At 46.0% G+C, this 10,903-nt stretch overlaps 1 protein-coding gene across 1 annotated transcript in view; it reads left to right on the top strand.

Annotated features, from left to right (window-relative positions):
• The window catches only part of MAD2L1 (mitotic arrest deficient 2 like 1), a 10,553-nt gene extending 280 nt beyond the window's left edge, over positions 1-10,273 (top strand). Inside the window, exons 2-5 of the mRNA XM_068119102.2 lie at positions 1-92; positions 264-372; positions 2,222-2,322; positions 9,674-10,273. The exon at positions 1-92 is cut by the window's left edge and continues 55 nt beyond it. Of these exons, the coding sequence (XP_067975203.1) occupies positions 1-92; positions 264-372; positions 2,222-2,322; positions 9,674-9,840 (469 nt within the window). The 3' untranslated portion in view covers positions 9,841-10,273. The remainder of the gene's footprint in view (positions 93-263; positions 373-2,221; positions 2,323-9,673) is intronic.
• The last annotated feature ends 630 nt before the right edge of the window (positions 10,274-10,903 follow it).

The raw sequence follows: 10,903 nt of genomic DNA on the forward strand, positions 1-10,903 counted from the left end.
CGCCCACGAAAGCCGTTTCGGGATGTCGCTCTTGGGTTCGATGGACACGGCCGTCCAAAAATACCTGTCGAACATCACCTCACAGATTCAAGGTGAGATCCCCGTGAAGGGCCCAGCTGACTGGAAATCGATGTTTTCTTGTGTTGTCCGAAACGCTCGAGCTCTCGATGACATGATCGATATCCATTTGTTGCTTTTCCTGCACGTCATTGAAAAATGTTCCCTAAAATGGGATGATCCATGATTGGGTGTGATTCCCACAGAGTGGCTGGAAGCGGGGCTAGTGCGACGCCTCGTCCTTGTACTGGTCGATTCGTCGACCGCGGAGGTGTTGGAAAGGTGGCAGTTCGACGTTACCTGCACTACCGGCAGGTAATTTGTCTGCAAATGTTGCTTTTTAAATTAATTATTTAATTTTATTCAGCCTGGTGTTTGTTTAACGGTTAAGGTGACTGGCTTAAGGTCTTGGGTGTGAGCCCCTGTCGTGCCGTTAAATAACACCAGGTGGGTTGAATTGGCCTGCCATCCATCAGAGGTCTGCAAAATGAGCACCAGGTTACTGGCAACGGGGCACTGCATCAGTGGCACAGCTGCGCTTCCCGAAAATGATGCAAGCAGCAGCCACAGGCTGAATACGAAATGATGTATTTATTTATTTATTTATTTCATTCATTTTCATCAAGATTTTGTTTGTTTGTTTATTTTATTAGTCCCCTCCTGGTTTCACTGGAGAGGACTATAAGTTTGTCTGTCCCATCTGTGGTTTTTAAGACTTTTTCACCATACCCTTTAACATATTAAACTGAAACTTGGTACGTGGCTTTATTATGATAAGTTACAGAACAAGTTCCATTTTCAGGGCGCTTCGTCAATATATTTGGTTCACCTGGAACGAAGTTCAGGGGAGCTTACACGATGGTGCGTTGTCCGTCCGTCCGTGAGTCTGTGAACACTTGAAACTTCTCCAAAACCGCTGATGGGATTGCGACCAAATTTGGCACAAATTATATTTGTTGTGTTGTAACTAAAGTTTGTTCATGGCATTAAAAAAAATCGGGGTCCAAGGGGGTCTACCAGGATCAAAGTGGATCCAGGTTTGACCCCCCCCCCCCCCCCCCCCAAATAGATGTTTTCTTTCTTTTCTGAAACTACACACACAATTTTGATGAAACCTGACCACAACCTTCACCACCCATGCTGTACCAAAGTTCGTTCACGGCATTAAAATCAAATCTGCCCCCCTTTAAAGGTCTACGGGGGGGGGGGCGGGGGGGGTTTCCTCCCAAAATAGGTATTTGCTTCTTTCTTTCTTTTTTCTCAAAACCTACACACACAATTTTGATAACTTGACCACAACCTCCATCATTCATGATGTACCAATGTTTGTTCAATGCATTGGAAAAATTGGGGTCTGAGGAGGTACATGGAGGGGTTTTTTTTGTTTTTGTTTTTTTTTGTATACAAGATCAAGGCTCGTGTAAGAGCTAACATTGATCACAAAAAGACGAACTGACACATAAAACACAAGATAAAGGGAACGGGAGACGAGATGGGGAGAGAGGGAAGCACACAAGTACAACATTTGAGAGCAGGGACATCGGGAGATCTGTGGGAGGGAGAGGGCTTGGGGAGAGAAGGCATGGGAAGGGGGGCAGGGGATGGTGGGAAAGGTTAAAAAAAAACAAAAAAAAACACATGGACACTGCTAGGACTTCCAGGAAAGAAGTCGGTATTTCAAAAAAGTGGATCTGGGGTGAATTAACGGGGGTAGAAAAGATCAAGGTTTTGGATGGGGGAAGATAACAGATGGTGGTGAACAGCTGTTTTAAAGACCGAGAGTTGGGAGTGGGATTGAAGAGTGAGGGAGTTTGTTCCAGAGGTAGGAGAAAATAGGTTTTGTTGTTTATTTGTTTAAGGTCTTATGATTATGCTAGTATGATTCTCCATGCTGCCCTGTCTTCTAGCAACCATTGAAATTGGTTTAAAATATCTTTAGTCAGTGCAGTATACTGTTTATTCTACCAGGAGAGAGCTAGGGGTATTGCCCCTATGTTTCAGTCATGCTCACATCGGTAGGGGACATGTATACATAAGGGGCAATTCTCGCTCTTGTTTAATTTATTTTTTTTCTTGGTTTTATTAATGCTCTTACCGATGGATGACAGGAAATTGACATTTTTATATGGCTCTCCGGTTTCCTTTCCCACATCTTTATCTCCAGTTCGGAGGGTCGTGACGAGGGTGTCGTGAAGAAGGAAATGCAGGCGGTGATTCGACAAATCACAGCAGCAGTTACCATGCTGCCGCTTCTCGAATCCCCTTGTAAGGTTTTCTTCCTCATCTGTTTCGTTGAATTTTTACCCCGGTTATGTGAAGCAGAAAGTGAGGTTAAGCAATTGGTTCACTGTTTGTCTGTCTGTTTACAAACGTCCGTTTATGATTGAGGAATTACTTATTTCAATTGAATGGTATATTTTGAACACAAATTGGAAACGAACCTGCAGTTTAGCAGTACTTTTTTTATTCTAAGAAATCATGTAATTGGTAATAAACATGTGATGCCACATATATGTATATATTGTTACGGTTTTTAAAACCTTCACTTTGTAAAATAATAATTCTTGTAAATATCCCCCTTTGGAAAGGTCGCACCCTAGCTAGTCCATATTGCAACACGTAGGACACATAGAAACCTCTTTAGATATCTCATTAGTATGTGTTCTAGTTAAGGATCTGTTCCCAATAGTTTGACTCTGCGTTTGCATTAAACAAATAAGATAGGCCCTTTCAATTATCCCCAATCTCTCTCTCTCTCTCTCCAGCCATCAATTAACACCTACAGTCGGGGTTGCTCATTTTCCTGCCCTCCCCTGCCTTTTTGTTGGCCGCGTTTTGCTGCCAAGACACCATTGAGCACGCGGTCGCCGGTCAAGTCCCGAGAAAAAGGGGGGAGGAGCTATCGAGCGAGGCGGATCCCTGTTAAGGGTGGAGCCAAGGAGCCCTCATCACCCAACCAGGGCCGAGGCCAGCGCCTCGGTGGGCGTATCCAGATGAACCGCGGCTCGACACGCGATCGGCCAATATAAGCGGCCGCGTGGGCCTGCTTCAAAAAAGAGAGCCGAGCAGAGTGGCAGGGTCGCAGAGAGGGTTGTGAGTTGGTGCTGAGGGCAGAGCGCAGAGCGTGGTGGTTCGTGGCAGCCGAGAGGAGAGAGGGTTGGCGTGACATGTCAGAGCTTGTGAAAGGGATTGCTTGGCAGAGCTGGAGAGAGACAGTCCGCTGGCGTTCAATAACGACCATACCAACCGCGCTGCCTGCCGGAGTTTCGCCGCGGCACCAGAGACGTGAGCGTGGACAAAAGATGTGGACGAGAACCGGACCGGTGCCCACGCTGATCGGCTGGACCTTTCTGCCTGCTATTCCCCATTCGTGTAAGTGTGTTTGTTCTGTTCTGGGAGTGATAATATAAGACTGTATAAGGTTTGCCCTGTGTATCTTCTTCTTCTTCACTGTACATTCCCTTTCGTTTCCTCTTTAGTATTGTACATAGTTAATAAACCTGTGTTCTTTCCTTACTTTTGGTTTCCTCTCCATCCGGTCGCTTTAGTCTTTTCCCAATTGAATACCTGTGGCACTATATAGGAACCGCGTAGAATCGGGTTAGTCTTCTTGCTAACGGCTCGGATTTCGGACTGCTAACCGCTCGGCAAACTCCATCTTGTCCGGGTCCGAGCGGGAAATTATATCCCTGCTTTGCGGGAGGGATTGGCAAAGGTATCTGGGAACCCGTTGACCAATCACCCTGGCCAATCTCACCCCGCAAAGGAGCGTGTAATTTCCAGGACTGGGAGGATCGGCCCGTGTAAAAGACAAGGGGATTAACCCCCCCTTGGTAAGGGGAGCGCCAACCCCGGATCCGCAACAATATAATTTGGGGTTTTGATTACCATGCTTTTACTGAGCATTGGTGCTGCTAAACATTTTTTTGCCTGGAGTTTTCCTGGATGATTTGCCGTTGCCTGCCCAGCATTGCTCCATGCTCTATCCTTTTAAATGGTGTGTGTGCATCCGCATTTAGGTCTGCGTCAATGATCTCTACTATGCTCCTCTAAGCATCTTCAATTAGTTCCTGATTTACTTTTGCCAAACTAACCAGATGCCCATTCTACATCAGAGGCTGCTACATTTTTCCGTGTGCTCATTGTTGAATAAATGTCAACATCGGTTTAATTACACCGTGCCTTGGGATCCTTACCAATGGGCGTGCATGCACGCTACTCCTACAGTTCTGGTCCTATTACTCCAGACTTGCTTCTTTGGATCAGCATGACCCCAATTAGTGTATAGGGGTATTTCTATATTTGTCGGTGGTCTGGGGAAGGGAGAACAAACTCTGTAAATGTGTATCATGTAGTGCCCCCTACAGGTGGGAGTGGGTATTACAGGCCTCCATTACTTTTACAGTCTAGTATTCCTGTCCCCACATTTTCCAGTACAGAGTAGTTTTGAATTATAAGCAGTAGGCATGCTTTTGCTTCATGCACGCAACCCGGGTTATTGTTTGGTTTTATTTTCTGGAGAGATTGAGGCAGCTGCCAGTTGCATATACACTGCCCAAACAAAGGTATGTTTCAGAAAAGCGTGTTGTGTGGTTGGAACACGATTTCCCATAGAGCGAGTACTCTGCTATCTTCTTTGGGTTTTTTGGGATTTTTTGTATACAAGGTCGAGGCTTGTGTTACAGCTAACATTAATCACAAAAACACAAACTGACACATAAAACATGATAAAGGGAGCGGGAGACAAGATGGGGAGAGAGGGAAGCACACAAGTACAACAGTAGAGAACGGGGACATCGGAAGATCTGTGTGAGGTAGAGGGCTTGAGGGGGAGGAGGAGGCATGGGGAGGGGGTGGGAGAGGTATAAAACACATGGACACTGCTAGGACTTCCAGGAAAGAAGTTGGTATTTCAAAAAAGTGTATCTGGGGTGAATTACTGAGGGTAGAAAAGATCAAGGTTTTGGATGGGGAAAGATGAGAAATGGTGGTGAACAGCTGTTATAAAGACCTGGAGGGAGGAGTGGGATTGAAGAGTGAGGGAGTTTGTTCCAGTGGTGGGAGAAAAGAGGAATGGAAGAGTGAAGGTGAGCAGAGAGTCTTGAATTTGGCAGTTTCACCAGAAGAGGGTTGCTGGCAGATTTTGTGTGACCTGTAGGAATATTTGGGGGACAGCACAGACAGAGCTGGGGGAGCAAGGCCGGAGAATCGTCGGTAGTAGACAAAGACCACCAACCTGCCCGCGGTGAGTGAGTGAAAGGCCCTCAGAGTTAGCTTCATCGCGGGAGATTCCAATGATTCTGAAAGCTTTGGTTTCAACAGCGTGAAATCGAGCTAGGTGTGAGGCAGGAACATATACACACTCTTATTGCTCCCGCCAGGGAGTAATGCATTCACTCGTGTCCGTGTATGTGTGTGTGTGTTCGTGTGTTTGTGAACAAGATATCTGGAAAAGTTCTCAACGGATTTGGATGAAAGTTGGTGGGATGATTGCCCTTGGGATAAGGAAGAATTGATTAGTTTTTGGTGAAGCTCAGGATATTATTCCCGATCCAGGAATTTTTTGAAGGATTTTTTTTTACCATTGGAAGATAGGGCTCATTTTTTTTTACCATTATCTTCTAGATATTCTATATTTAACATTGTGATATGAAAATAGTTTTCATATTTGTTGTTAATGTAGTTTAAACTCATGGTTATGCGTTAGAGCGGTGTATTCTTTTAGCAGCGTCGTCTTCAATGTTCATTTTTTTTCTTTCTAATAGACATATTCTGTCATTTTAAAACCACCAACGTGTGTATTGGGTATCCCCGTTTCATAAAATGTATCGTTTGATACGTATAATGGTTTAAAACTTTTTTTATTTTTTATTTTTTATTACTACCTCAGAAGAGATGTAAACATTTAGCTCAGCGAATGTCATTCGCAGTGTCAGTATTTGATGAACTTATTGTCATGTATGAAGCTGCAAATATTCACCGTTGTATCCCTACACCGTGACCGCATTGTATCCCTACGCCCCAGCTCGGATGGCGCTGCAGTTAATCGGGCCTGTATCGGCAGAGTCAATAAACGTGTGCTACAATCGATCGTAGTTTGTCGAGATACCTTACATGGCGACGAGGATAAACATCTAGACCATGACTTCTTTCGGCCATATCGATGAATTCGACCCTCATGAGGGGGATTTTGACACATATTCTGAGCGGTTTTCTTTCTACTTCGAGGCGAACGGCATTGTGACGGAAGCCCGGATGAAGGCCGTCTTCCTGTCCGTTTGCGGGGGTGATACGTTCACACTCGTTAAAAACCTGATTCGGCCTCGGACAATCCAGGAGCTCACGTATGCAGAGCTCAAGGCCGCTTTGAAGGAACATTGTAATCCATCTCCTTCAGTCATCCTGTGTCGGTTTAATTTTTACATGTGCAGACAGCAGCAAGGTCAGTCGATCGCAGACTTCATTGCACACCTCAAAAAACTGTCACATCTGTGTGAGTTTGGGGATACGATTGATGACATGCTCCGTGATTTGCTAGTGGTTGGCATGTCCGATGACCGCACTCGTAGACGCCTGCTTGCTGAGAGGACTGACGTTCCAAAATGCCAGAGACACCGCCATTTCCATGGAAAGTGCTGAACGCAACGCTACAAGCATCGGTGGCACTCGCTCGTCTGGTACCAGCCCTGCTCTGAATCGGTTGGATCATGTTCAGCCAAAACGTTGGAACAAGTCTCCTTGTCAGAAGCCAGTGCAGTCTCAAACACACAACAAATGTTTTCGGTGCAACCGAAAGCACCCTCCGGAGACGTGTCGGTTCAAAGATGTGACCTGCCATTTCTGTTCGAAAACAGGCCATATTGCTCCAGCTTGCATCACTCGCAAATCGGGAAAAGAGAAAGCTGCTGACAAGAAGATTCATCAGTTTATCGGTTCGGAGGAACCTGAGTTTGACTAGGTGAGCTCTGTTTCCGACAACTCAGAATCGTATGACCTGCTTCATATTGATTCTCACCATAAGCGGGACCCTCTTCTTGCCACTGTTGTCAACAATCGACCATTGCAAATGGAGGTTGACACTAGTGCGGCCGTCTCTCATCAGCCATGCTGTTTTCACAAACCTGTGGAGAGATGCTGACCGACCCCATCTGAAACCTACTACCTATGGACTCTCCACCTATACAGGTGAGAAGATTGTACCCTGCGGTACATGTGACGTCACGGTGGGCTACTATACCCGTGAGTTTCACCTACCCCTGATCGTCATTCCTGGAAAGGGCCCTTCCTTACTCGGCAGGAACTGGTTGAGCATAATTCGACTGAAGTGTAAAAGCATTCATCTACTCTGGGCAGCCAACGTTTCTCCTACCGCAGCATACACACACAAAAATGTGCTGGATACATACCCAGATGTCTTCAAGGATGAGCTTGGAACCTTGAAAGGACATGCGGCTAAACTCAGTGTTGACCGGGATGCCAATCCTATATTTTGCAGAGCTCGCCCAGTCCCTTTCGCCCTGCGGGAGCGGATTGACAAGGAACTGGATCATCTTGAAAGTCTGGGCATCATCGAGCAAATCCAGTATGCCAAATGGGCGGCGCCCATCGTTCCGGTCATAAAATCGGACCAGTCCATCTGCATATGTGGAGATTATATAATGACCGTGAACAAGTGTTCTTCATTGGATAAATATCCAATCCCGAGGATCGAAGACCTCTATGCTCGTCTCACGGGAGGCAAGACTTTTACGAAACTCGATCTCAAATCCGCCTATCTACAGCTCCGCTTGGACGAGAATTCGAAACAGTATCTTACAATCAACACGCATCATGGGTTGTACAGGTACCACCGACTCAGTTTTGGAGTGAAATCTGCACCTGGAATTTATCAGCGTGTCATGGACAGTTTGTTTGCCGCCGAACGCAATGTCGTTTGTTACCAGGATGATATTCTGGTTACTGTTCGTACGGACGCGGAACATCTACAAAACCTGGATAGAGCTCTGAAGAAGATTTCGGACTCCGGCCTACGTTTGCGTCGAGACAAGTGCAAGTTTATGGTGCCATCAGTCACGTACCTGGGTCATACGATTGATGCCGAGGGTCTACACCCGACAGATGAGAAAGTCCGAGCTATCAAGGATGCTCCTGCCCCACGAGACGTGACCGAATTGAAGTCATACCTCGGTTTGCTTCAGTTCTATGGTCGTTACATCCCGAATGTGACCGACGTTTTGGGCCCCCTTTATCGGCTTTTGAGGAAAGGAGTCTCCTGGAGCTGGGGGTCTACTGAACAATCAGCATTCCAGACCTCTAAGGATCTGCTCAAATCGTCCAATGTTCTCGTTCATTTTCATCCAGAGAAGGATCTTGTGCTGACATGCGATGCCTGTCGGTATGGAGTGGGGAGTGTATCATCACACGTGATGCCTGATGGTACGGAAAGACCTGTTGCATTTGCATCCAGAACGTTGTCCCCGGCAGAGAAGAACTATTCCCAACTTGACAAGGAAGGATTGGGAATCGTTTTCGGCGTCAGCAAATTTCGCCAGTACCTTCCTGGACATCATGTCACGATTCGCACTGATCACAAGCCGCTGATCAGTCTGTTTGGTCCAACTAAGGCGACATCTGACACACTACCACCCAGGATCATCCGCTGGTCCCTGTTTCTCGCTGCTTATGACTACACCATATGTTATAAGCCCGGTTCGTCTATCACAAATGCAGATGCCATGAGTCGGTTACCCCTTCCAGAATCCGTTGATTATTCGCCTACACCAGGATCCATTATCGCACTGATGGATCATCTGGAAGATTGTGCTGTCGATTCCGGCCAGATCCGCACTCATACTCGACGAGACCCCGTTCTGTCCAGAACTGTCTAGGCTGTACAGCTTGGATGGCATTTGCTACCTGAGGGTGACCCAGCTTTTGCGGCACGTAAAAACGAACTCGGCGTGGAAAATGGTTGCCTACTCTGGGGATGTCGTGCCGTGATCCCGGAAAATCTGTGTTCCAGGGTCATGGATGAAATCCATGACTGTCATCCCGGGATTGTGAAGATGAAGTCACTTGCTAGAAACTATGTGTGGTGGCCGAATCTTGATGCTGATATCGAACATCATGTTCGACATTGTTACCCCTGCCAGAGCACCCGGATACACCTGCGAAAGCGCCACTGCATCCCTGGGAATGGCCCAGCGAACCATGGCATCGCCTACATCTCGATGATGCCGGGCCTATAACGGCAGCATGATTCTAATAATTACGGACGCGCACACAAAATGGATTGATGCCTATTGATTTTGATTGATTTTGGTGAAGATCCAGATTCGGATCTGGCTACTAGAATTTTTAAAGTGATTCTTCACCATTGGGAGACAGGGCCAAAAACGATACATAGCAGGATATCTCAAAAAGTTGTGGACAGATGATTTTGATTAAATGTGATTATGTATTGTGATTTTCTGTTCTACTCTGGGATACAAAAGTCCACCTGGTGGAGGTATGATCTCTACTGAGTGCCGTTCTAGTTCCCCAAGTGTTGATTTGCTTTCTAAAATTTCCTGATATTTGTTCTGCCAACCTCACATTTTAATTATTCACCCCCAAGGCTCCTTCGACTTGCTGGTCTATACGGATGCTTCTGCTGCAATGCCACCCAGCTGGGAAAACTCAGGTCCACAATCTATCGCAGGAGGTGGCGAGGTCGTTCGTCTCCGGAGCTTTTCCACAGGGCACCACACTGTGGCTACATCAATTTCTTATCGCACAAGTTAGCCTTCCCTTGTCTGTAATTCAAAGTTGTCTTTCTCATGTTTACCATTCTCATGTCTATCTCATTATCTCATTTTAACTTTCTCATCTCATATTTTACAAAATGAAACGTGCACAGCATCCTTTTACCAATGAATTTTAGCTGCATGTCACAGTTGCCTTTCCTGTGCTATGCTATTTCATTGTCATACCATTGCTATATTCTGTACTGATGTTGTATTTTCTTCAGTCATCAGTTTTATCGGTTGTATTTGTTCATCATCATCAAACTTGTTGTATGGCATCTTTTTACATGTTGTTTTTTGCCTTTCATGTTTGTAACATTTTTCCTTTGCCACTTGTTTACTGGTGGTATGTACAGTTTTAACATTTATTTTTTAAGGTCCTTATTGTCTTTACAACCTAGATGCGTTATTATTATTATATTTGATTTGGACTTTTGTGTTCTGACAGTTTGTATGTGTTAAGTGTTCCTCCCCGACCTTCTGGTTTCGGTATACCCCCGAACCCCGAGACGGGTCACGGCAGAAAGAATAGTTATTCAGTTTCAAAATCGATCACTAATGAAACCATCAAATGAAACAATCAAATCGATAAGGAAGCCACACCCTTGGTTGTCAATGAACAAATAATATATTAAAAGCACACAAGAAGAACCATACAACAATGGTGGCAATCAACCATTCAATCAAGATCTTAAGAGGGTAACCTAGCTCAAACTCACGGTACCCCCCCCCCCCCCCTTCCCCCAGGGACTGAAACCGAGCCTTTCTCAATGTCTCTATAACTCCACGGAGATGAAGCGACAGGGAGATGGCGAGTAAGGAGGTGTAGGCAAGGCGTGGACTGCACGTGATCCACACTAACAGCAAACGGGCAGTGGAAAGGGAACTCCCAAAGACGCGATCCAGACGTGCACCTGCACCGTTCAATCAGCGAACCACAGTGCAATCTTCAGACGCCGCTTTATTGCACAGCCGTCTCCGGCAAACCACCGGAGGATAAGCTCAGCCGACGCGACAAAAACCTTTTCCGATGAAGGCAGCGCGTGGGGCGAAATGGCGGA

This window comes from Myxine glutinosa, chromosome 6 (assembly GCF_964187855.1).
Source record: "Myxine glutinosa chromosome 6, kmMyxGlut1.1, whole genome shotgun sequence".
NCBI classification, from domain to species: Eukaryota; Metazoa; Chordata; class Myxini; order Myxiniformes; family Myxinidae; genus Myxine; species Myxine glutinosa.